The sequence below is a fragment of the Sceloporus occidentalis genome, unplaced genomic scaffold (genome assembly GCF_023333645.1).
Source record: "Sceloporus occidentalis isolate IW3139 unplaced genomic scaffold, rSceOcc1.0.p SCAF_173, whole genome shotgun sequence".
Classification (NCBI taxonomy): Eukaryota; Metazoa; Chordata; class Lepidosauria; order Squamata; family Phrynosomatidae; genus Sceloporus; species Sceloporus occidentalis.
Genome location: NW_028317153.1, coordinates 1,015,148 through 1,042,566, shown reverse-complemented (window position 1 = coordinate 1,042,566; position 27,419 = coordinate 1,015,148). Strand labels below are relative to the sequence as shown.

Genomic DNA, 27,419 nt, shown 5'->3' with positions numbered 1-27,419 from the left:
CTGTAGATGCATGCTTGCCTCCCGTCTCTCACGTGGGAAGGAACCCATGACAGTAACGATGGGGTCTCTTCTCTGCAGCTGGCTCTGGAAAGCCCATTTCTTGGTTCTCAGTCTGCAAACGTGATTTACTGCTCCCCCAGGAACGTATAGTTGGTTCTACTAATGACCGTTTCCAATTTTTAATCTTAAAGGGAAACTTGGTGATAACTCAGACTAACATGAATGCCATAGTTTATTTTTCTTACAGTGGTTTTGTCATAAGTTTAAACAAATACCTAGTAATTTTGGATTTCCTGAGGAATCTGGAAGCATTCACTGTAACGATATTAGACACCGTAGTGTCTCGGTACTCCTACAGTAGTACAAGAAATATACAAGCTAAATACACGCCTTTTATTACTTTTTTATCTTAAACTTTTAAAAATAGTGTCTAGTTAGCAACTTGAAATTATTTCGGACATTATTAACGTTCTTATTCATCTTATTCACAAGCCGTAGGGAGGATGATGTAATACATGCTGATGATGCGATAGTCCCTTTAAGGGTCTTGTGATGTCATTTTTATAAATTTTCTAAATAATCAACCTCCACATTAATTCAAAGAAACAAACAACTCAGCAGCCATGTCTTTTAAAGCATTCAGATCCGTCTCCTTCTATTTAATGGTCTTCAGAACACAAAATGTTTATCTCGAGTTTTGCCAAGTAAAGAAAGATCATCCTGTACCAGACTGGAGGTGGAGTGTTTCTGAGATGGAATATCAGCGGATAATGACAGCATTGGAGGGAGAGAATTTCTGGAATGGACTATTAAAGGATAATCGCTGTCGGTGACGTATCTAGGACTAGGGGGCCGCAGCGGCCCCTGCCACAAAACCTTAATGCAGATCGTTGTCTTGGGCTATCAGCATACCTGGGAACTTTTTGGCTACCTGGAGCCTCCTTTGCGGTAAGCAACCAGGACTACCCACTAACGTCAGTGGGTGATCCCCCTTACGTCGTGGGGGTACCACTGACGTTGATGGGGGTTCCCATTGAAGGGGGAAATGTGAGGGAGTGGGGCATGTCAGGATCGGGCTCCCGCGACCCAGAGGATTCGAGTGTCCACTCGGAAGACCGAATCCCGCAGAGTCCTCAGGTATGGAGATCAAGCCCCCCGGTATCTCGCTGCACAAGGAACCAGTTAAAGGGAAGGTCTTTAATCCCCCCAACCGGCCTACTTACCCCATGAAGGCTCCATAGACTGCAGTTTAATGCATTCTGGATGCCAACTGCGGAGCGGCTGGGTCGCATCTTGGGCAGCTCCCTAGGTAAATACACCAGCCATGTGCGGGGGGGGGGAGATAATTTTTGCCTTGACGGATGGAAGAAGCGGACATCGCTGGATAATGACCGCGCAGATGGTTCAGAAGGTCAGCAGTTAATTTTATTTTCCGAAGAGAAGTCGAATTTAACGCAACACACAGGAGATTGAAAAACTATTCCAGAATATGGCTACGTCCACAAATTTATACACTCCCCACTCCAATAAATGTGATAAGTCTGGCAATGACCTAATTCTGTGCTTTCTGGCCTCGAAATTACAAAATTCTGCCATCAGGTTTCCAACCTAATATTTACTGTTACCAAATACATCCTTCATTCCGCTTTATTTTACCAGGTTCTGTTACGCAGAAAATATATTCTAAAGTGGAATTTATAACTGACTATAAAATAACACATTTTCAAGTAATCAACAAAAAATTACTTGAACAAGTATAACGAGAATTCGGCCAAACGTGGAGAAAAGGGAACCATCCTTGTAGCTTTTATTTATAAGCATATAAACATTAATTTATTGAAATTTACCCTTTTTTGGTTAATATCTTCCTGTGTGGGCAAAGAAAATAATAATATGGCCAACAGTATCACACCTAGAAACCCTAATAATAGCTGCCAGCGGGCCGGTGGTGGCCATAATATTCCGAACACGCAATGTTTACGTTGTCCAGGATCTTCTTGGACCTCTCAACGGGGAAAAAAAGAGAGAGAGAGATGGATTTTGGTTTAAAAGAAGGGTTCATCCTCTAAAACAGGGACACTTGGCAGCTATTCCAATTCAGAATTCTGGTTTCATCTATTATTTCGCTCTTTCTTTTCCACGGAATTTGTAACTTTGACCTCATTCTTTGGACGACTAATAAACAAGTCTATAAAAGCGCGACCCGAGCCTACAAACTCTACGTCTGTAAATTTAGCCCGGCCGCCACCTTCCATCATACCCCCGGATTGAAAAATATCACTCGTTATTCAGGCTTCCTCTCCCTGAACTTTCATCTTCCAGCGATGATGTCATCGTACTCTAGACACTCCATAACTCATATGACGTAGGCACTACAATAGCCGACTGATCATAAAACATATCTCATAATTACAAAGAAAACACTGGCTTTTCCCTCGTTTCATTTCCTGGATCTCGCTCGGCAATCGGCAAATACCCGAGATTAACGTGAATTTACAAAGTGCTCCGGTACCTGGCGTGACAATCTACGGCTTGCGGCTCCCCGAAGTTGCCAAACGCCCCCTCTCAACTTGATCAAATATTTACTTTTCTGTTTCCTTCGAATCCTGACCGTGAGTTGCGACCTGTTATTCTTAAAAGTCATTATTGTTACAGAGATTTGCCTTTTTCGCAAGACTTTTATAGGATTGTAAAGTCGCGGGTCGCTTTCTGAAAAAAAAAAGGTGTTTATTCCAATCTGGCAACCGCAAAAGACGCCGTTTGCCTTGGAAAGGTTAGGAGACTCTGGCTTCGGATTTTAACCTTTTTACAACCTCGCCGGGTTACTAGGATTCCCTTAAGACGGCCGGTGTTATTTCACTGTAATTCTGCTGCTTGGACCAATGAAAACATCACGGATTCAAATCAATTAAAAACATACATTACCATTTTCGAGTTAAAATGTAATTGTCACGAAATCTCTTCTTTGTGGATTCTGGACCTTTCCTGCTCTTCCTGCAGAGAACTCTTTTCTTGGCTTAGAATGGACAATTCGCCCGGAGAAACCGTTCTATTGACCTTGAAGGTGTTTCTATATTATATGCATTTTAGTTGGATGTTACCCGTCTGTAGTGGGGGGCTGCAGGGAGTCCTCACTATTATCACAAACTTTTACAACGTTCCCAAACTCACAACCCAACGACGCCAAGTCTGAAAGACATAACTGCTGCCAGAACTCACTTAATTGTAGGTCCTGTAAAAATAGTCCCTTTGCAGAGACGCGCTCGGCCCCTCCAAGGCCTTTCGTGTGTCTAATCCGACTTTTTTTCGTCTAAATCCCTCGGCGTACAGCTTCTGAATTTAAGACCTTGACTTGGAGCGAAGCCAAATCCGGAGACCTCACTTTGTGTGCCCGCTCCAAATCCATTAAAACCCAACCTAAAAAAATTAATGGGCCTGGTTCACAGTTTACGAGCTCCGTTTCAAAATATTCCAAAAAGCACAAACACTCTAAACGGCTTATAAATCATTCCCCCGCCAGGCTTAACGTTCAAGAACTCTCCGCAATTAGCGCATAGCCTGAGCTGAGATAGAGCCAAATGCATAACATGTATTTTGGTCATGTTATATTTCTCGGTTAATTTGGGGGTCGGCCTGTTGGGACTGGCGGCGTCCGGAAGAACTTGCCAGATAAAGTGCCAAAATTCAAGCTTTCTAACCCAAATTCAAAAAGAATATATACATATGTATCACGTGGACCATGGGCTACCATTCACAAAGGACTGGGTTGATCTAAAGTATCACCAATGAGTTCTTTTGACCCTTCACATGGGGTTATTGTAGCCCAAGTACCGGCATACATATAAGGGTGGATTACTAGGAGGGGCATTTCTACTGCATGAAGATAATAGGTCTATTCGCCTAATTCTATGTCTCTTATCGGGCTATTTAAAATCAATAACCTGTATAATTCCATAAATTTAATAAAAATAAATATTTTATCAGCGACCATTCCAACGATACAAAGCTTTTGAAACATGAATCTTGGAAGTTAGGTTCCGTTATCTTTAAGCCGCCGGACTAGAGGTTTAATATCGGCCAGCGAGTGACTTAGGAGTACAGTCGGTTCTATTTAAAGCAGCAGCTGAGTTATCGCTGGGACGATCGGAGATGGAGTTAAGTGGTGTCTTTGCCCTGGGGCGGCTAAGGGGGGCTGGGGGCGACGGGGTTGTTGCATTAAATTCATTTGTATAATTTACAGCCAGTTTCCCCGACTCCGCGAGTCTTAAGGATTAATTGGTTTAAATTCTAGCTTTCAGGAAATATTTGGGAAAACGAGGATTTATCTTGTCTCGGCTCCAGCCAGAAGTATTTGATGTCCGATGCAGACGATGACCATGTACAGGAACACTCTCAGTGCCAGCCGTAGGTCAGAACTTAAGTGGCGAGCTGTATTCGACAGCTCATTTAGCGGAGGTGGCAGGGTTGGCTCAGCGGCTTCCTGATGGGAGTTAGAAGGGTAGGCTGCCAACTGTCAGTCTCAGAGGTCAGCTCCAGCCTAATGGCTCTGATTTAATGCAGCCAAAGCACTACGGCCATAAGCTCTTTCTGATCCAACGTATCCGGGAGGGGTGGTTAATAATGCTCGGAGCACAGAAAGGATCCAGCACAGGAGAAATTTAAGTATTTTAATGAGGCTGTATGCTGCCCCCTGTGGCCATGTGTGGACTTGCAAGTAGGATAAAAAAAACTTAAGGTGTACATTAAATGATTGAAACCAGATCAGCCCTCGGGGAAGTTTGCCCCCTGCCATCAGGCTGAGTGGGAGATAGTGGGGTGGTGTTGGGGTGATGTGATGTTACTGGCATTCTTCACAGTGGGGGGAACCCCCAAAAACCTATACAAATATTCTCGTGGTAGTAAACATACACTACTGTTCAACAGTTTGGGGTCACTTAGAAATGTCCTTGTTTTTGAAAGAAAAGCACATTTTGTCCATTAAAATAACATGCAATGGTTGAGAAATCCAGCGCAGACGGGGTTAATGCTGTAAATGACTATTGTATCTTGAAAACGGCTTATATTTAATGTAATTTCATCATAGCCGTACAGAGGCCCTTTATCACTCCCATCACACCTGTGTCCCAATGGCCCTTTATCACGCCCATCACTCCTGTGTTCCAATGGCCCTTTATCACTCCCATCACTCCTGTGTTACAATGGCCCTTTATCACTCCCATCACTCCTGTGTTCCAATGGCCCTTTATCACTCCCATCACTCCTGTGTTCCAATGGCACATTGTGCTCGCTGATCCAAGTTTAAGTTTAAAAGGATAATTGATGGTTAGAAACCCTTTTGTAATTATGTTACAGCCAGAAATATTCTCGTTTTCCATGAAAACAGCCTATGGTTATCCGAGAATGCATATTATTATTATGCATTTGCATTGTTTTGTGATGCTATAAATGGTGACTTTGCCCCAAGACTCATGCTATAAAGCGGTGGCATCAGATATTACCCTGGGCCTGAGCCAGGCCACTCGACTTCTACCCCAGGTGTGGAATTACCCGTCTCACGTGTAGAAATCATAGAACCTTGTCATGTATTTAACCCTTCAACAACCACATTCACAACACAGAGGACTCGGCTCCCAGACGCGATGGGACGGGAATAATATTATTTCACCCCGAGTCCTTGGTTACGCAGCCCTGCGCTGCCACCTGGAGGACACCTACTTTAATGCAAGGCAGGGGATTGATTTTATTTAAAAAAAATGCTGAGGCAAACTGGTGAGAGTGGGGCAATTGCCATGGAAACTAGTGGGGCGTTCCTGACAATACCAGAACTTCTCTTTTTAAATAAGGCCTGCGGGCTGGAATTAACCCATTTATTCATATTTATTAATATAGAATTTCAATATCTGTGCAATACGTCTGTGGTTGGGATGTCAGACGGTGTTCTGAACGCCGTTTGTGCCAATAAACAGCCATGTAGTGAATAAATGTAGTTGGGACTATTGCAGCAAATTTGAGTTTGTTAGCAGCTATGATATTTATATAAATGAGGGAGGCATTTAGAAGAAGGATAATGTACTTTATTTGCCCCATTTAATTTATTAAGCCGTTTCCTGCTGTTTCTATACACATTATTGGGGCTTTTAGGGCTGTAGAACCCTGCGATACCCTCATACCCAGCAAACATTCTGAGATACTAGAAAAGAGGGGCATCAGGGGAGGGGAGAGGGACTGGTCTAACTAAATTGGGACACTTGGCAAGTATGTTCCTCTCAACCCCCTCCACCTCCTCCGGAACCTTTCTGCGGAGGGCGTGTTTCCCGGAGGAAACCATTTGCGTTGCAGCCAGAAAGCTAAACAGTGTCATCCCTAATAGACATCAGCAGACGGTGCCCACCCCACTGAGGGCGGAAGTAGTGGACACTATTCTATGGTTCTCCCGCTTCCGGGCGGAAGTAGTTGTCCGGTGATGCAGAGAGTCGGTGCTGCCATATCCGGGTTTCCCAGGGGTGTGAGTGGAATGTGCCCCCCTCAGACAGGTGTGTGAGTGAGGGGAGACCCCCATTCCGAAGTGTGAGTGTCAGCTGTGCCCCCCCATTCTGAAGTGTGTGTCAGATGTGCACCCCCATTCTGAAGTGTGTCAGGTGTACCCCCCCATTCTGAGGTGTGAGTGTCAGGTGTACCCCCCATTCTGAGGTGTGAGTGTCAGGTGTGCCCCCACTCCCTTTATTAAGTGTAAGTGGCAATTGTCACCCTTATTGTGAAGCTTGACCCCCCCCCCAGTTTGTGGTTTGAGAGCCGAGTGACCCCCTCTCTCAGGAGTGGGAGTGCGAGTGCATGGTGTCTGTCAGCTCTGGAGTGTGAGTGCACGGTGCCCCCTGTTCTGGGCTGTGTGCCCCCTGTACAGGTGTGAGAGTGTAAGGTGTCTGCTGGGGAATCATGGCCACTCGCCGACTGACTGATGCCTTCTTGTTATTGCGGAACAATGCGGCCCAAAACCGGCACATACTGGCCGAGCAAGTGAGTAATTACAGCCGCCCGGCGAGTGCCCGGAGCAGCGGAGTGGTGAGTCTCCGTGCCGGACCTTTCCGGCCCCGTCTGTGTTGGGCTTTAAATCTTTATTTCCTATGTCTTAAATATCTTGTGCGTCTTCTAAAACTTATAGTGCGTATATATATATATATATATATATAATGTGTGTGTATATATATATATATATATATATATATATATATATAATGTGTGTCTATACTATATATAACATCACTACTAGTGTGTGTATGCTAGTTTATGACATCGCTACTAGTGTGTGTACATTAGTATGACAGCACTACTAGTGTGTGTAGGTTGGTATATGACAGCACTACTAGTGTGTGTACATTAGTTTATGACATCACTACTAGTGTGTGTACATTAGTTTATGACATCACTACTAGTGTGTGTACATTAGTTTACGACATTACTACTAGCGTGTGTACGTTGGTATATGACATTACTACTAGTGTGTGTACGTTGGTATATGACATCACTACTAGTGTGTGTACATTAGTTTGACAACACTACTAGTGTGTGTACATTAGTTTATGACATCACTACTAGTGTGTGTACGTTGGTATATGACATTACTACTAGTGTGTGTACGTTGGTATATGACATTACTACTAGTGTGTGTACGTTGGTATATGACATCACTACTAGTGTGTGTACATTAGTTTGACAACACTACTAGTGTGTGTACATTAGTTTATGACATCACTACTAGTGTGTGTACGTTGGTATATGACATTACTACTAGTGTGTGTACGTTGGTATATGACATTACTACTAGTGTGTGTACGTTGGTATATGACATCACTACTAGTGTGTGTACATTAGTTTATGACATTACTACTAGCGTGTGTACGTTGGTATATGACATCACTACTAGTGTGTGTACATTAGTTTATGACATCACTACTAGTGTGTGTACGTTGGTATATGACATCACTACTAGTGTGTGTACATTAGTTTGACATCACTATGAGTGTACTGGATCTCCGGTTTAACATTGCTGACCCCGGTATCCCCCTCTTTTCTTTTTTTTGCACTCACATGAGCGTTTAACTCCCGCACGCCCCCCGCATGCTCAGTGACGTGGTTTACTGCGCATGCACAACTTTTCCTGCACGCTGCGATGGAAAAGAATAATGATTTTCGTCGCTATTTGAACCCTTTAAACATCGGCTTGTCCTGACAGCTGGGGAGTGGGGGGGGGGGGATGTTCTGCTTTTATCACTTCTGGTAATGTTTTTTTGCAGCATTCTGACCAGGAACGGGAATAAATTGCGAGTTATTTAATCTGTGAATCTGTCGATCGGAGTTAATGTTTCTGCTGCTTCTATAGAGATAATCAAACGATGTGGGATCAGGGATTGGTGCCGTTAATTAAGGCGGGTACGCCATTGATTAATAATGATTTTTACTCTCTCCCCTCTTTGCTTTCTGGGATCTGATGAATCTGCATGCCAGGAGTTGGATGAGGTATGATCTCCCTGCTTAGTTCATGATGTCACACGCAATGTGCGATGTCATTGGTTATTGTTTCTTGGATCGTTTGCGGATGCCTTTGGGGAAGGGATAGGTGTGGGGCAGGTGCTGCATGTCGGCCATATTTCTGACCGTAACCCTCCTTGCTCATTCACGGGAGGATAAACGATGTATCCGTGTGACAATTCAGGCAAACTGCTTTAAAAACCCGACTAATGTAGCGGCAACCAATAAGATCACCGGCAGAAACCATACATTTCTCTGTAGAGTGATTTTGGGCAAGAGGGTCATTTTTATATAATTATTTTTTACTTAAGTATTTTTATTGCAACAGTTCATTGAGATGCATCCTGAGCTTCCCAGACTACTAAGGTCTTTTAATAAGGGATTTCCAAATTATTTTCTTTCTCTTTCTACCTTTTCTTCTTTTTCTTTTTCTCTCTCTTTGCTTATTTCTTTCTCTTCCTCTCTTTCCTTCTTTCTTTCCTTCTTTCCGCAGTGAGGGAATTATGGTAACCATAGCTTGGTGGCCTCTGCTCCAGATATTCACTGATTGCTTTTCTCTTTTCTAGATAGCGGACGATCGTATGGCCTTGGTGTCGGGCCTTAGCCTGGATCCAGAAGCAGCTGTCGGTGTGACGAAGCGTCTGCCCCCCAAATGGGTGGACGGTGTAGAAGAAGTAAGTGAAGCCCCTTCCAGAAAGTTCCATACGTGCTGCGTGACTATTATCTGTAAAATGTTTTTTGAAGTTGAACGCACCTGTTCTGTCCGTCTTCGCGCTGTTTGGGTAAAATTGTGTATTTTTAAAACTGCATGGAAACCTGTAAATTCTTCCAAAGTAGCGTTTGAGGTTTTCTCCAGGCTTATGACTGATTGTCGCTCCATAGATCCAGTATGACATCACACGGATTAAACAGAAGATGAAGGAACTGGCCAGTCTGCATGATAAACATTTAAACAGACCCACTCTAGATGACAGCACAGAGGAGGAGCACGCCATCGAGATCACGACTCAGGAAATCACGCAGGTAGCGGAAGGGCCGTCCGCCGTTTGGAACGGGATAGGTGGGGGAGTGAAACCCGTGACGGACTTTTATACCCCTTCCTACAGATGTTTCACCGCTGCCAGCGAGCCGTGCAGACACTCCAGAGCCGGTCGCGGAGCTGTACGGAGCAGGATGAGCGAGTTCTGAGAAATGTTGTGTCTTCGCTGGCACAGTCTCTTCAGGACCTCTCCACCAACTTCCGGCACGGGCAGTCTGGGTATCTGAAACGTAAGCATTTCCCTGGCTGCATTCTGGGGGCCACAAATATTCTAAACGAATCCTGATTGGTGAAAGGCTGCAGCTGCGTGAGGATGACTTCCATAGGGATGCATTATGGTACTCATTGAGATTTAACACCAGAAAGATTACACCCATGACCAGGTTCGTAAATTTCCACTCTCCTGGGTCATGTATAAAAAATCAATTGAGAAGTAGAATTTGTACGCAATGTTCTATAGAATAGTAACTTCTCCAACGACTAGTAACTTCTTCCACTGATATGCAATGTGAGAGCAAAGAGATTGCACGGCCGACTCTCTGACACAATGTGCCTCTCAACCAGGAATGAAGAACCGAGAGGAGCGATCCAAGCATTTCTTCGACACGTCCGTCCCCCTGATGGACGATGGAGAGGACACTACGCTGTATGATCGGGTGAGACGTTATCTGCCAGGGCTGTCGTGCAACCACAACTCACATGACCCTCAGCTAGGCATAAGTGAAATCTAAGGTTTGCACCAAGCATCATGGGATATGTAGTCCCATAACAGGTAAAGGACTTCCGTTGGGCCATCCCAGCTTCAGAACAAGATAATGGACAGCGGTCTCCTCAAACATTTTACAAACCCATCGCGGTTCAATATTGTCAGATTTGTCTTGTTTCATACTTCTTCATGTCTTGTAAGCATCTAGGGAATATTTTGGGGAGAAATCTTATTTTTTGTCTCCTTTTCTTCCTGTGATGAACGAATACTTATCTTCTCCCAACGTATTTTAATCTGTAGGGTTTTACTGATGACCAGTTAGCCCTGGTGGAGCAGAATACGATGGTGGTGGAAGAGAGGGAGAGGGAAATCCGCCAGGTTGTGCAGTCCATCTCTGACCTGAATGAAATCTTCCGAGAGTTAGCAGGAATGGTGGTCGAGCAGGTAAAGCCACGTTTTGCGTCGTCGGCAACATTTTTGCTGTAGATCTTCAATAAGATGGAATCCACGATTAAAGCCCTTCAGGGCCACAACCTCAGCCTCTAGTTGGTCAGTCCTGGTCTAGTAAAATGTTCATACAGAATTACTATACTGTAATATATTTAGACTTAATGGAACCTGTGTCTTTAGGGTACGGTTCTGGATCGAATTGACTACAACGTAGAACAGTCGTGTATCAAAACAGAAGAGGGATTGAAACAGTTGCAGAAGGTAGGTAGACATCGATATTTCTTCTGGGGAAAAAAATACAACTCTGAAAATATATGTGCTAAAAGCACAACAAAAAGTGTGATAAATATCAATTAATAAAATATCCCATAATTTTTATTTATTTTTTACAATTTTTAAATATATAATGAATACATCAATTAGTATACATTTTTATCACTCAATATAACCGAGTATATGTGTGTGTGTATGTATATATATATATATATATATATATATTTTACTCATATTGATTGATGGCCTTTATTTATTTGGTTAATTGATGTATTGGTATATATGTTTTATTATTTAGGGATTGTAAATATAAGCGCAGGACACTTTTTCAGCCATCAAATTGTCTCATGGAAAAACTGAAAGAGATGATTGGTCGGCTTTAAAGTAACGAATTTGTAATGTTGTTGTCCGTTTAATATGATTGCTATGACATAATAGCCATTGTGCGGGAATGCGTTAATACAGAATAGCTCTGTTTTGATTGGTCACCGCGTGCATCATGCGTGACGGGCAGATAACCCCCCCGCGCGTTTGTTGGACCCGTATAACACTGACAGCCTTTCCTCTTGTTTTTTTCCAGGCTGAACAGTATCAGAAGAAGAATCGGAAAATGCTCGCCATCCTTATCCTGTTTGTCGTCCTCCTCGTCCTCATCGTAGTGCTAATCGGTGTGAAGTCTAATTAGCGAGTTTTAACTTATTTTTTTTTTTATTATTTTGGACTTCTGTGAATGTATTTTTTTTCTTGTGTGTAAAACAGAATTTATTGTTGGGGATTTGTGGAGTTAACCGATTTTTTTTTTTAAACACGTCCGCTCTTCTCTTGTGTGCTCTAATAGGGAAGACGTGACTCGCTCGTATCTTCCCCAGCTACATTCTGCTAGTTTGTTGCTGTCTGGAAAGGTAAAACTTCTGCCTTTCGTTAAAAAACAGAACACTATGGACCAAAAAAATGGTTTTGGGGTATTTGGGATCAAATCTTTGACAAAAGCAAATCCATTACCCTGCTGGGCATGCATTTATGTGGGGTGGGCATCATTCTGTATGTTGCAGTAGCAGGGTAACCCCAAATTGGGTGTAGGGTACGGAGCCCCACGCGTTTAGCCCAAGGTGACAAGTTCACGTTGGCAGCGTCCACACATTTGGCCACAGCATGCCGCAGCGCCTGCCAGGGCTGAGCGATAGTGAATACCGTGGTAATCCAGAGCCTCTCATACCTCATATAGCCCTATTTTTTGTTTTGTTTGTCGTAAACGGTTAAAAGTGTGTCGGCGCTTATCACCCAGCGGGAGCCCCGGCAGAGCTGTGCGTTTATTTAGGCTTAAGAATAAGGGTTTGCATCGGGCTCGCCATCAGAAAGCTGTACGGCTCTTGTGGACCTCCAACTCCCACAACATTAAGCCGGTAGTTGGGTAGACTGCATCGCTGCATCTTCTGAAATCATGTTTAAAAAGGTGAACCAATCACTTTGTTTCCTTTCACTTCTTCCCATCATTTTTGGGTGTTTTTCCTACGATAATATTTATGTCATAGCGTGAAGGCCATGTCGCCAATTACCGTAATTATCTCCCAAATAACAGCAGCCGCCCGTCAGCTTTTAACTTCTTCCTGCAGCAAGACTATTTTATCAGCGGTATTTAAATGAACGTCGGGGCGCGCGCTCTCGGATACTTTCTCATAGAATGCGTGTTGTATAAATTGTATGTATATTTGTAATTTATAAGACTGTACAGAAAATGTCTATTTTCATCACCCCCCGCCAGCCATGCTGTGATGCACGTGCATGGAAAGTGCTTTTCTTCAAACAATAGCCACGGGTAAGGTGATCAGGCCCTTTGTGTAATAAAAGACGGCGCGAACGCGTAATTCTACCCCACTGAAATTAACCCAATCCCTTCCAGTTTAGCGGTTCTCTTTCTAATTTATTAGAAGGTTTTCTTTTCGCCAACATGATCCTCTGGAATGTTAAAAGGGGTAATAAAGCAGCCCGTCCGGTTCTAGCGGTGGGTAAGATTAGCCCCTGGACTATACCGGGAGGTCTTCGGGATGCAGGTGAGGGCCAAACGTGTTGTAACAATTGTTTTTAATACAGTCTGCCTGTCTTACAGCTAAACACACATTTCTATTCAAAGCCGTCGTCAGAATACTCTGCTTGCAATGAGCGTAATTAATAATACGGACCGCATTAAAGGCCTGGACACTTTAAACGTTGACCGTTTGTCATATTCATGGTTCGGTGGGGTTGTCTGTTGGTCGCTGCTGCTGTTTCTCTGATCCGTGGCCCCTGGTTGGACGGGCACTAGGCCTGGTGGGCGCCCCTTAAGAAGGTCTAGTTCTTCCTGTTTAGGGAAAAGTGTTGTCAAATAAATGTGGTTTATGCTGCAAAACCGAGTGTCTCATTAATTTTACGGCTGCTTATTATTTTTCCTCTGACTTTTAACCCTTCCGGTAACTCCCTGTTGCTATAACGGACCCTTTTTTTTGTGCCCACTCTTACCCAGTATAACCATTAACCCAGAATACACACGAAACTCAACTTGTGCGATTGCTTTTTCAGGTAGATTTCCACCATATCTCCGTGGAGTACATTTTTAAAAGCCCTCTTTTGTTAACCCTTTAATCTTCTTCATGCCACTCTCTACAGGTTAACCGTTCCAGTGCTGTGTGCACAGCTTAAACGGCACCTCGGCCACCAACACTAATTTTTGTTATTATTTTGTCCTTTAGCAATAAGTACTTTGTATTTACTGTCAGAATAGGCAGAGGTCCAAATTATTTCTACGGGGCCTTGTTATTTACATGCGCCTCTGTTCCGTGATGGCGGAGGAAGCCTTTAGTTTAATGCTTCTAGCCACCAGGCGTTAACACATTGCCCCGAGCTCAATGTGCGAACGCCTGCTCATGGTACATAGTCCTGCCGCGGCCAGTGGGTTAACCCCTTGGATCCTGGTGTGTTTTAATGGGGATGTGAAATCTCTTGGCAGACACTGGTGATTATGTAATTAAATGGAATTGATCAGGTTATCTGCTTATCTGTGAATATTGTCTGTTTTGCTTGCGTCATGCTTTTAATGTACGATCAGTAAACCCGTGAAGACTTTATGACGTCAGTGCCTTTATTGAAATGGGGTTGGTAATATTCGGTCACAGGGCTGTGTGCGATGGAGAACGAATGTATGTCTGGAGCTGACTGTGCCTGGGAACCAATGTTGCTGCTGACGTTTCCAGTAGGAACGAATGGTTGCTGCTCCTCGGAACCCACGCGTTCCCAAACCTCGGTAAAGATGAGCCTGTACGGTGATATGATTGGCTCCTGCTTGGTGGAGGTGGGGCTTCGCATGACAGTGAGGCCTGAGACTCAGTGACAGTCAGGACAGGAGGGGGAGCCGGGCTGTCATGGCTAATGTGTGGCTGGAGTTCAAAGCGAGCGCCGGGGATGCTGACCCCCAGACCAGGCCCGTGCTGGTCCTCGGGCAGATACCCCATCTCCACCGGGTGCCCTGGAGCGAACTCAAAGGGAAACTGCATCCCAGGGTTACCGAAGAGGTGAGTGGCCTTCAGTAGGCCGCAGGCCGGAAAAGAGGGTGCCAGGGTGGGGGCACTTACCCCCAGGGTGGTAATTAGGAGCTGATCAACTGCCCCACAGGTCCCCTGCCCGTAAACGTCATCAGGGGCTGAATATCTGTTCCTCTGCCTGTATAGATCATCAGGGGCCCCCATGCATCCCTGTCTGTAGGTATCCTTAGTATCTGCAGGTCATTGAGGGTTGAATACTTGCCTCCCAGGTGCCCCTGAGATGCCCCTTTCCATACAGGTGATTAGGAGATAAATGCCTGCCCCTAGTGTGCCCCTCCCCCTGCATGTCATCAGGGTCTGAATACTTGCCCTTCCAGGTGCCCCTATCTATATCAGGAGCTTAACAACTGCCCCTCGATGCCACTGTCCAGATAGATAATTACAAGTGGAATATGTGTCCTCGTGTGCCCCGTGTCTGTATAGCTCTGGGTATCTCCCATATATATATATTTGGGTGTTTGGGGACTGCTACCTGCCCCTTGAGGTACGAGACGCGTGGCGCTCAGTCGTCGCCATGACGACTGTCGGCGGGATGAGCGGAAAGCTGATGTTTCGTATTTTTCTGTTTCAGGCGTGGCAGACGGCTCTGAACTCACTCAGCCCCAACCCCACAGACAGCTGCCCCCTCTACCTGAATTTTGCTACCGTGGCAGCCCTGCCTTCGAGAGTCAGTCGACACAACAGCCCCTCGTCGGCACACTTTGTCTCCCGCCTCATCCGAAATTGCCTCCCAGGCGGGGCGCACAGGTGTATTCTGGTAAGTTATGTGAAGAGGAGACGTGTCTCCGTTACCTGCCGCGTTTCAGCCGTATTCCCCAGCGGTACAGGTCGTAGCGTCCCATCCGTTCTTATCGGTCCAGCGATCCCACCGCATCCTAATCCAGCGGGGGTCTTTCTGTCTGACAGATGGTGTGCGAGCGGTCGGAGGTTTTTGCCAGCGCTTGTGCCGTTTCCCGCGCCTTCCCGCTCTTCACCCGCCGCTCCAGTGCGTCTCGTCGCACGGAGAAGAAAACCGTCGCTGTGGAATTTCTGCTGACCGGACAGAACAACGGACCCCTGGATACGTCCACGCTGAAGGTAGTCTGATCCGCCGTCGGAATCGGCGTCTCGCGGCCGGTGGTCCCTGATATTGACGCTGTCTGTGTTTATTTGCCAGTGCCTGGAGAGCGCCTCAGAGGGGGTGAGGCTGGCGGCTCGCATCGTCGATACCCCCTGTAACGAAATGAATACAGAACATTTCATCGAGGTGAGTCCCGGGCGATCGGCGTGCGGGGAACGGGGGCAATCTATCCCGACAATAAACCGTCCAGGAACACGACGCTAGATTAGCCGAAAGGTTCTCCTCCGCCATCAAATTCCATGTTTCTATGGAAACGGATATCTCCTTACCGCCGGGGTCTTCAGACGCGATATGTTTTATTCGATCAGCATATCGATGTTGAGAAATGTAATTAATTTATTATTTTTTTATAGTCATTTAATTTATGGAAAGTATCTTTCAGGAAATTAAAACCGTTGCCAAGGACCTGGGAATTATTCCAACTATTATACGGGGCGAAGAACTCAAAGATAAAGGCTTCGGAGGTAAAAGCTCTCTGCGGTTTCTGGGGAAATTTCCAGAAGCGCAGATTTTGGGTCAAACGTATTAGTTTTTTTTACTTTCCAGGGATCTATGGTGTGGGGAAGGCTGCGGAGAACCCCCCGGCCCTGGTGATAGTCAGTCACACCCCGGCTGGGGCAACTCAGACCATAGCTTGGGTTGGCAAAGGCATCGTGTATGACACAGGGGGGCTGAGCATTAAGGGAAAGGTATGTTTCTGGCGGTACGATCGGGGCTTGGTATTGTTCGGTGGTCTTTGTACCTTGTAACGTGTCGTATTCCTCCCCTTTCACTCCACCCCAAACGACGCCCGGTGTCCCCCCCCCCCCATGCCGGGTGCCATGAAATTATACTGAGGATTCATTTGCTTTCGTTTTGTTCCAGACCACCATGCCCGGTATGAAGAGAGATTGTGGGGGCGCTGCTGCTGTTTTAGGGGCTTTCAAAGCTGCCGTAAAGCAGGTTAGTTGTTCCCAAAAACCAAACCTCTATGGTGATATAACTGCCCCTGCTTGAAAATGGAGGTCACACAAGGACCCCATTGCTAAATGTGTTTTCATGACACGACCTGTGGCCTGCGGCGATGAAGTTATTCTAAATATATGATGCTTCATCATTTAAAGTGATGACCTCATCGTGAAGAGTCTTCTAACCACCTCCTAGCCCTCCCCTATTCACACGGCGTGTCGCTGTACGGTTCACCTACGAAATTAATCATTAAAACACTTTTATTTGTCTCCAATTTAGGGTTTTAAAGACAACCTCCATGCTCTGTTCTGCTTGGCAGAGAATTCTGTCGGCCCCAAAGCCACGCGACCGGACGACATCCACTTGCTGTACTCTGGGAAGTAAGGATCTGCCCTGCGCTCCGTTCTGTTCAGTGCTGTTAACTCCCTGTCTGTATATTCAAAGTAATACGAGGTTACCGATTGCTGAATTTTGTCAACGTGTAAGTGATGTCACTACCACGGAGGAAGTGATGTCACTACCACGGAGGAAGTGATGTCACTACCACGGAGGAAGTGATGTCACTACCACGGAGGAAGTGACGCCGTTAAACATTCCACATAGGATCTGGGACATGTTGCGTCTTGGGGTAGAGGTTACGTTGAATTTGATTTCATTTATTACAAAGACAATATCATGACAATAACCCCAAAATATAATTTTCTTTTCCCAAAATCCAGGACGGTTGAAATAAATAATACGGATGCCGAGGGCCGACTGGTGCTGGCTGACGGGGTTTCGTACGCTTGCAAGGACTTGGGTGCTGATATCATTCTTGACATGGCAACGCTGACGGGTGCCCAGGTAAGCCAGGAGAATTGGGGGTTTATCTGACCCTTTGTTTGCGGCACTCTGTATCGGTGTTTTCGGTATCGCGCATTTCTTTCGGTATTTGTAAATTGTCGTCGCTTAGGGGATCGCAACTGGCAAGTATCACGCGGCCGTGCTGACCAATAGCGAGGAGTGGGAGGCGGCCTGCGTGAAGGCAGGCAGGAAGTGCGGAGACCTTGTCCATCCGCTGGTTTATTGCCCCGAGCTGCATTTTAATGAGTTCTCGTCTGCTGTGGCCGACATGAAAAACTCCGTGGCTGTAAGTTGAATCTACTAACGTGGTGGCTGCTTATCCTCACCGTGTCGGCCATCTTTTACATTTTGTGATGGCGACTTTCTCCCGTCTCGTTGAGTCTGGAGTCCCCTCCACCGTTATAATGAAACCCCTCTGCTGTTCTCAGGACCGGGAGAACGCTCAAAGCTCCTGCGCCGGCCTCTTCATCGCCTCCCACATCGGCTTCGACTGGCCGGGAGTCTGGGTCCACGTGGACATCGCGTCCCCCGTTCACGCTGTGAGTATTAACGGAAACTCAGTATTTCACCTGTGAGAGGATCGGAGAGCCAAGACTTTTCCTGGGTCAGCAGGACTACAGGCAGAAGTCAAAGCGCTGGACCTGGCGTCGCTTATACTAGAATAAATCCCAGCGATTGGTTCATTTTGATGATTTTAGATTGTTTTTTTACTTTGAAATATATTCCGTGATTTTAAAGTTCCTCGTTCTAAACTATCCACAATCTGCCCCAACAGGGTGAAAGAGCCACAGGTTTTGGGGTAGCGCTGCTGCTGTCCCTGTTTGGACGTGCCTCAGAGGACCCCCTGCTCAATCTGGTTTCCCCCCTGGGGGAGGATGATGTCATGGACACCCCGGAGCGAGATTCTAAGAGAAGACGTCTTGTCTGACCTCCGTTCCCACCGATGCTGCTTGTCTCTTCTTTATACCCCCGTCTGTCTCCGCTCGGCTGACACAGAGGGGAACAGGTCTAACTTTGGGATTCCTTTTTCTTTAAGGTGGCTCCAGCCCAACCTCTAACGGCTTCACGGCCTTCCAAGTAACAGATATTCTATAAAATATATTTCATACCACTAATTAAGCCTGTGCCGTATTCTGTGTGTAATTGTCATTGGGGTTTTTTTGGGGGGGGGGGGGCCCAAAAGTACAGAACCCTGTTGGTTTAAGCGGTGGGCAATAAACACCCCTCGCTTTACGTTATATCAGAATTACGCTCCCCTTCGGTAACTCTGGTCTCGGTATGTCTTGTAAGAACCGAAGGGCCCCTGTTTCTTTTGTCTTTCTGCTGCAAAAAATGATTTTATTAAAATTGTTTGCATTCCTGCCCCGGAGTCTTTGTAACCGAACGCGGAGGATCTCCGCTGGGTGCTTTCACCGTGTAACCGATTCCAAGGAGAGCCGTGCTCCGAAATTATTCCCGGTTCTAAGTATCAGTCCCGAATGCAACACAACAAACCCCACAGGCTCTCTTTTACCATCTGTACAGTTTATTATCAGGGTTTAATACAAAAAGATGTTTTTACTTGCGGTTTCCTTTGTTCTCCAGGATATAAGCTCTTAAATCAGTCTTTATTATTCTACCGTTTGCTCTGTTTATAGTCTGCCGCCCTTTTTATAACGATAGGGGTGTGAAGCAGTCTCTCACGTGAAGGGACAGCGATTGTTTGAAGCCGTATCTCGCGGCGTCAGTTCTCCTGCTTCTCTCGGGTCCATTTGATCATGGTTTCGGGAGAGCGGTAAAGGAAGATTAGTTTCGCAAACAGCTGTTCCTCCAGGTCCAAGTCTCCGGTCTCTCTGACCAAGAAGATGTCGGTGCAGAGTTTTAAGATGCGATCTACGTTGGGTAATTCCTCGAACATGATGGAGCGGGCGATCCCATTAAAGAATTCTCTGATGAATTTTCCGATAACGAGAACTACGGACATGTAGAGACCCACGATGCTGAAAGAGACATATATATTTTGGTAACGTACCCGTATATAGTTTGGTAACGTACCCGTATATAGTTTGGTAACTTACCCGTATCCGGCCAGGAAGCCCAGGCTCTGCGGACTGGCTTTATCATTATAAATAACCAGTTCAATGTTCTGGCTGCAGCCCGCGGGTGCGCAGCCTGGAATCCACTCCTGAACCAACCACCATTCGGTCGCTTGGTCCGACGAGGAATTCTGGGACAGCTGTTGTAATTTCAAGGTCAGATTGCGGAAGAAGGCGAACTTCTGAATATCCTCCGGTTTATCGGAGAACGCTGAAACGCGACAGCAAAAAGGGAATTTTTTTCTTTAGTTAAAATACAAAACATATTGCAGCTAAAATATTGTGCAACAAAGATTTCTACGGACGTAAACGTGAACGCCTTTGACCTTCGTCTCACCTGTTTGCAGCCGGTGTGCCGTTTTGGATTCGGGGCCAGCGCTGGCTCTCAGATATTTTGGCAAAATATTCGGCAGCATTCTAAGGGTCAAATGATGTACTTTAATAGCTAAAAAATGCAAAGCGAAGACTTTCAAACAAGAGTCACCCTGATAATGCAGCTCAGGCAAAGACCTGCTACCAATCAATGCCTCCGCTACAGGATCCCCCTTAAAGCTTATTTATATATTTATGTATTTTACATATATATATATATATATATATATGTGATGTATTCACATACACTGGCCTCTTTCTGTCCCCTCTGAGCATCTGAACGATCTGGTCCCTGGTTTCCGCGTCTTCGTAGCACGCCGTGTGCTTCCCAGAGGTCTCCGCACTTTTAACAATAGATGCGTTCCTAGGAAAAGCAACGTTAAAAGTAACCGGTCGTTACATCGACACGTCATGTGTAAAACTATATAGCAGAGCCCGTGATCAAAGTACTAAGACGTAACCCGTTTCCTGTAAAATATACATACTTGTAAAAGTCCTAAAACCGTTAGTGGAGGCCCCTGTGGCCTGTGTACCCCCAACACCCCTTAACATGTGAGAGTCTTGCAGAGACAGATAAAGCAAACGGAATTCACTGGACGGTTTTCTTATCTCGTTCTGATGTAGAAGCCAAAATTACACTGATTGTCTTTTTCATTTAACCCCTTCGTGACAAAGGCGGATTTTACTTTTTGTACCCTTCGTGACAATGGCCGTTTTAACATTTCTGCGCTGCTCGTGTTTAGCTGTAATTTTCTTCTTTCCCGTTTACTGAACCCACACACATTAGATATTGTTTTTTTCAGGACAAGAAGGGCTTTCTTTAGATGACATTGTTTTGATTGTATCATATTATTTACTATTAAAAAAAGTATAAAATATGGTGAAAAATTTAGAAAAAAATGACTGTTTCTAACTTTTAGTTGAAAAATCTTTTACTCATCTATAAAAGGTAATAAAAAAACCTGCTAAATAGATTCTACTATTTGTCCTGAGTTTAGAAATACCCAATGTTTTTATGTTTTTTTGCTTTTTTCTGCACGTTATGGAGCAATAAGTACAGGTAGCGTTTTGCTATTTCAAAGCCATTTTTTCCAAATCTGGTAATTCTTCCCCCCATGTGCCATTTCGGGTATCTTTGAAGCCGGCCAATGCAATTTACCCCATCAAGTCATATATTTTTGAAAACTAGACAGCCCAGGGTATTCCAAATGCTGGTATTTTAACCCTTTCCAAGCACTTATTCTACCATCAGCCTTTGTCAAACTTTATGGTAGTAATTTTTTTGCATTTGTTTTTTCACACACATTTTACTTTAGGTATAAATAAACAGGTTCTGGTATATGTCACTATCAAAAAACACCCCAATATGTGTTTAGCAACATCTCCTGAGTACAGCGATACCTCACATGAATGATTTTGCCTGGCTGTTTGGGGGCAAAAGGGCCACATTTGGGGCATGCACATTTTTCAATGTTGCACTTTGGCATTTGGGGATCCACTGCCCATGCCCTATTTGGTACATCTTTGAGCCGGGCCATTTCAGTATGCCCAATAAAGCTATATATTTTTGAAAACTAGACACCCCAGGGTATTTCAAATGCTAGTATTTTAACTCTTTCCATGCACCATATCTACCACCAGTCTTTGTCAAACTTTGTGATAGTCATTTTTTTCCATTTGTTTTGTCACACACATTTTACTTCAGGTATGAATAAACAGGTTCTGGTATATGTCACTATCACAAAACACCCCAATATGTGTTCAGCAACATCTCCTGAGCACAGTGATACCCCACATGAATGATTTTGCCTGGCTGTTCGGGGGCAAAAGAGCCACATTTGGGGCATGCACATTTTTCAATGTTGAACTTTGGCATTTGGGGATCCACTGCCCATGCCCTATTTGGTACATCTTTGAGCCGGGCCATTTCAGTATGCCCAACAAAACCATATATTTTTGAAAACTAGACACCCCAGGGTATTTTAAATGCTGGTATTTTAACTCTTTGCATGCACACATTTTACCACCAGCATTTTTTTAAAGTTTGCAGTAGTATTTTTGTGTGTGTATTTTTCCCACACATACCTACTTTATGTATGAATTTACAGCTCCTGGTATATGCCGCTGTCACACGACACCCCAATATGTGTTCAGCAACATCTCCTGAGTACAGTGATACCCCACATGCATGGGTTTGTCATTTTTGGGGGGAACTAAAAGGCCACATTTGGTACGTGTGCATTTTTCTAATTGGAAATTAGATGTGTGGCCATCCTTCCCCCCCGTGTTAATTGGGACCTTGCTGAACCCGGCCAATTCAATTTACCCCATCAAATCATACATTTTTTAAAAGTAGACACCCCATGGGCATTTAATATGCCAGTATTTTAACTCTTTCCATGCGAGAATTGTTTTAAGCTAATATGCTAATTTTAGGACTTGCTCACAAAAATATATTTTTTATATATATATTTTTTTTTTTGCCTTTTTTTTTTATTTTTTTAACATTTTTTTTCAACTTGAAAGTTCCCCTGATAGTGACATCAGTGGGAAATTATTTTTACATTTTACTGTTTTTTTACTATTTTTTTTCTAATTATTATTAATTTTATTTTATTTTTAATTTATTTTTTCTAATCACACTGTGATTAGAAAGCTGAGCTCCATTGACTTGCATGGTTGAATGCAGTACCTATATTCAACCTGCAAGTGGAGCCAGAGTTCTCTAGAGGGTCTGGAGACCGTCTAGCGAACTTTTTAGACTTTATTGTTTCTTTATTGAATTTTCCCGGACCGCCGCCATCTTGCAGATGGCGAAGATCACCGGCAGCTGCGGCTGTGACCGCTCTCCGGAGCGGTCACAGCCCATCCAAAGGTAAGTGTTTGGTGTCGCTGGATGCCTCCTGATCGAGGCATTCCAGCGACACCATTTAAGTTTAAACGCTTTTAAAACGGGCGTCCGCCGCCATACAAAGTATGGCGGATGTTGACGCCCCGGGGAGGGGCCAGAGATGGCCCCTTTGTGCCGATAATGGCGTTGCTGAATGCCTCGAGGTCGAGGCATTACAGCAACGCCGTTTCGGTGCAGAAAGCGAAAATAGACCGCTTTCTGCACCCGTTTAATGACGTGCCGGTCCTGGCACGTCATTTGTCGTTATCGACATGAATTTCCGTGACGTGCCCGGACCGGCAATTGTCATCAAGGGGTTAAAGAAACCCAAAACATGGCTTGAACAATGCGGCTAAACATGTATACTGTGGCAAAATATTTTGGTGGCTTCTAAACCTAGGATATTCCACACAGCCAGACAAATACAATAAAAGGGGAACTCGGTACCTGAGAATACTCCAGTAAATGTTGACGTATATCTGTGTAGACGCAGACAGCTCCTCAATCATGGCCTCACGACTGGCTGGGCTAATAGTCCACAGCAGGCTGGCATTACTTTTGATCTTCGCTGTAACAATGTCCTCTGGCATATAATTAACGATAAACTGCATTGCTGACTAGAAAGGGAGGGAGTGGAAACAAGAGCCGATCAGAAACATGGCCTCTTGCGGTGTCAGCCAAACAGACGCCAAATCTATAGGTAACCATGAGTGGAAGCATGATATGTGAATTGAGAGATGTATATAATTCCGGCACACGCTACGTGTAAATATGGCACGTCATCTGCATATATGTACAGGGGGCTAGGGGCATAAAAAACGTTATTTTTTGCATTGCGGCCCCTCAGCAATGAACAGCCACCCCATCTGGCCTGTTCACAAGAGGTATTTTGACAATGTGGCTGAGAAGGTTAGGATGAAGGGAAATAAAAATGTAATTAGAGTATTTTGTGTGACGATATGCTACTCACAGGGTGCAGGGCATATCTGTACGTCAGTTCATCGTACGCAGCCTGCGAGTATGGGACCAGGTTCTGCTGCTGCGCGCTCATTGTGAACAGGGGCTGTAGAACAAAGACGGAGAGCCACGGACCGCTCTGAAGTAACTCGTTGCTGTATGAAACGTTTAGTAATTAACATGAAATTACGTTTCTGGGAATTTTCTGCATTAATGGGCCGTTACCTCGTAGCCACTGATGCTAATCTGAATGGAAACATCCAAGGGCTGATTTGTCACCCCGGCCACAGACTTCACCAGCGACATGAAAAGCAGCGGAAACCATATGATGCAAATTAAGGCAAAGATAATCACTCCTCCCATTCCGTACTTAACGATCATCTTCTTCTTCTGCCCTGGAGGCTCTGGGTATTTCTAAAAAGGGGCAAGGACAAGATGGAAACAGTGCAGTGGATACAAGATAGAGCCGGGTGGCTTCGAACTCCCTACTGACCTAGTCCTGGCAGGTCCAGCTTTGAAAACATCTCTAACACAAAACATATCAGGTCAATAACTGGTCATTTCCAGGAATCTAGTAACAGTTTTATTGCAGATCCAATAATCTCTGCTTCAAACTGATAAATGCATCTGATGATGATTAATTACATGGAAATAAGACGTACTGCGGACCACTCTGTCTAAAACTTAAATGGTATAGCACCTTCTCGGATTCACGCCAGCACTTCATTATAAAGATGTTGGCGTATATGTCCTCCACGCAGATCCAGCTGGACAGGCTGAGAGTGGTGTCTGTCCAAACCCAGTCCATCACGGCCCTCATCTCTGTAAGGAATGGTACCATGCGGAATCTGAAAGCAAGAGCAACATCTTACTTTACCTCTATATAGATAAAAATAATTCTCTTTCTCTATTATAGGACGCAGGCTACGTAGTACGTTTAAAAACCTTTTGTAACTATTTTTCCCTTTGTTTTAAGTGTTGTTTTGTTAAGCTTGGAGATCCTATGAACCTCCATATTTATTTATTTTAATATATGTTTTTAGTTAGCCTTTATATGAGGCTAGTTTGGGTTTACTCATTTCTGTACGCAGGACCCTTTTCTTTACTTTGCGTAATTATAAAATAAAAAGATGTCCCCATCTGAAGAGGGTTTCTCCTGTGTCTTAAAGATTTATTAAAGATCAAAGATGTATTGTATGTGCCTGGCCACAAAAATGACAGCTTCTGCACATATATGCGTAAAACAGGCTGTCGGTGAACTGGATTTAGGCTGGGAAGCCACTCACCCCTGGAACAGGAATAGGTTAATGCAATTGTAACTCTTGGTCAAAAAGTTGCCCAGGACACGGTTGGGATATCCGCATTTAATCTGGTAAGCAGACAGCCCAAAATACACGCACTTCACAAAGTACCACAGCTGAGCCACCTGGTTGGTATTAAATCTCCTGAAAGAGAGAGAACGGGATGAGGAGAGAGACAGAGCAGGAAAGACAAAGAGGAACCAGCGGAGACAACACGACACATTTGTGGAAGTCCGTCTGCCAAGGACACACCAACATCAAAACCTGATCTTCCAGGAACAATTTAGGGTCCTTCACACCCTGTGTCCTCAATCCCAATGTTCACACCTCGCTCACCCTGCTGCCCCCGGGGGACCCTGTGCTCCTCAGCCAAACATAAGGATGTATCAGAATGTAAACTAAAGTAGATTGGGGATCATTTACAAAAACAAACCGTCTGCAAGAACATTCAGCACAAAAACTGCAATTTGTAGTTTATAAGAAAATGTGAGTGAAATTAACACAGTTACCTCTCAGTGACTCCAGGGAGGATAAAGAACATCCAAAAATGTATCCCAAAAACAAGGACCACCTGGAAGACGCACTTGCCGAACATGGTCTTGCGCAAGTAGATGGCCCGGTCTACAATCATGGTGGCAAACTGAAGGAGGAGCATCACTAAGAACGCCTCTGGAACCTGGTCCTCAGACAGCGATTCGGTGATATCGGCAGCAGCTGAATGTTTCTGATAACAAGATAATAATGAGAACGCCACTCACCCATGGGGATCTCTTAAATAATTAATAATTAATTAATTAATTAATTAAATAATTAGATGAGCTATTAACAAAGCCAACAGATGTACACATATATCTTTACAGGTCTTTACAGAAGGGGTTAACTCTAATTTTGTTCTGGAATGGCTTCTTTGTATGTAATCACCATGTGATCTTTCTGTATGAATTATTTCATTCACTGGTAACAGACTGAGCCCTGTAAACATAAAATGCAGTTACCCCAAATGCCCAATAGCCAAAGATGACAATGATGAAATTGATGACATCAACCAGGAACATGATGGCATAAACATCGCAGACAGGACTGTACTCGGGGTGAATGATGTCGTAGAAGAACTGCCTGATTGGCAGATAGATCTGAAGAGCGCTGTAAAAAAAAAAAAAAAAAAAGAAATATAGGACAAAAAAGTTGTTTTTACAAAGTAAGAAGATATGGTTGTAGCATCATATGATAACAGCGCCTCAGGGTTCATCATTAGGAGTATTATGAGATCGTGCCGTTATCAGTTGTATTACGGCACAACTTTTTACAGGTATTTTTTTTTTACATGTATTACAAGCTCATGTCTCCATTGTGTGTTTTACACGACAATAGGACTTATTTAATAGCCTGTATGAGATGTGGAAGTGGGGAGAGGTACTCTGGTCCCAGCTAATGATTTGTACATTTTCACCGCCAGCTTCTTGACTTTGTTCCATTGCTGCTTGAGCCTCTCTTTGAATGTTAATCTTTTCCTTTTGGGGTTCCGTCTGAACCAATTCCACCGTTTGGTTTCTTTCTTTTGGGTGTTCGCTGAAGACGAAAATAAAATACAATGAGATGCACGGAAACGGCATTGATTCTAAACTAAAACAAAAGCACCTTAAAACAGAACCCAGATTCAATATTGAATAGTGATTCGGCAAACCTTTATTCTGTGTTACCTAATGACATAAATGTAAACCACAAATGGGCTGCAAACAAAGAAATTGCTTTATATCTGTTTTATATCATAACCAATACTCCAACATCCATTAAGTTGTCAGACCAGAAAGAAAGTTAATTTATCAATCAAAGCTCAGCTGCAACACAGTGTGAGCCAAACATGGCACTAAGCCACGTGTTGCATTACAGAACATTAAAGACAGACTGCCTATAACACAGCGAACATCCAAGATGCCGTACCTTCTGTATCGGGTTTCTGAGATTTCCTCCTTTTTCTGAAGACGTTTTTGGAATGGTTCGGATGGGTGAAAAGCTTCCACGGAGCCAGCCCCGATTCGGTGTCGTCCTCGCCTCTGCTTCCTCGCTTTCTCTGTTTTCTGGTCTTTTTCTTCTTCTTGGATTCGGGCAGATTGACATCTTTGTTGTCCCAGAGACCGTGGCACTGCACAGAAGATTAGGTATTAACAATATCCAAATGCACAGTTCATTGTCCTCTGCAAGCTACAGTCGTGTGAGAAAAGCTGGTTCTATATTATCAAAAAGATTTATGTCTAGGTAGATTATAATATCCCTTTCTAAATAAAATAAAAAACTAATTTTAATAAATTTACCCCACCTTTTAGTGAAACAAAATCACAAAAAT

At 44.3% G+C, this 27,419-nt stretch overlaps 2 protein-coding genes and 1 pseudogene across 2 annotated transcripts; 2 read left to right on the top strand and 1 right to left on the bottom strand.

Moving 5' to 3' along the window:
* The first annotated feature begins 6,933 nt into the window (after nt 1-6,933).
* Nucleotides 6,934-11,679, top strand: LOC149279282 (syntaxin-16-like). Its single transcript, XM_089501375.1, has 9 exons — nt 6,934-7,059; nt 8,503-8,514; nt 9,093-9,200; nt 9,409-9,549; nt 9,633-9,795; nt 10,130-10,221; nt 10,572-10,715; nt 10,902-10,982; nt 11,575-11,679. Exons 1-9 carry the CDS (start codon nt 6,934-6,936, stop codon nt 11,677-11,679), a joined length of 972 nt encoding a protein of 323 aa, XP_089357501.1.
* A 2,710-nt stretch (nt 11,680-14,389) lies between these two features.
* LOC149279281 (putative aminopeptidase NPEPL1) lies at nt 14,390-18,408 on the top strand. Its single transcript, XM_089501379.1, has 12 exons — nt 14,390-14,539; nt 15,141-15,326; nt 15,476-15,646; nt 15,726-15,815; nt 16,072-16,153; nt 16,236-16,378; nt 16,554-16,631; nt 16,917-17,017; nt 17,357-17,480; nt 17,590-17,766; nt 17,909-18,019; nt 18,256-18,408. The coding sequence occupies exons 1-12, from the start codon at nt 14,390-14,392 to the stop codon at nt 18,406-18,408; spliced, it is 1,566 nt and encodes a 521-aa protein (XP_089357505.1).
* Nucleotides 18,409-19,203: 795 nt separating this feature from the next.
* The window catches only part of LOC149279280 (piezo-type mechanosensitive ion channel component 2-like), a 28,616-nt pseudogene continuing 20,400 nt past the window's right edge, over nt 19,204-27,419 (bottom strand).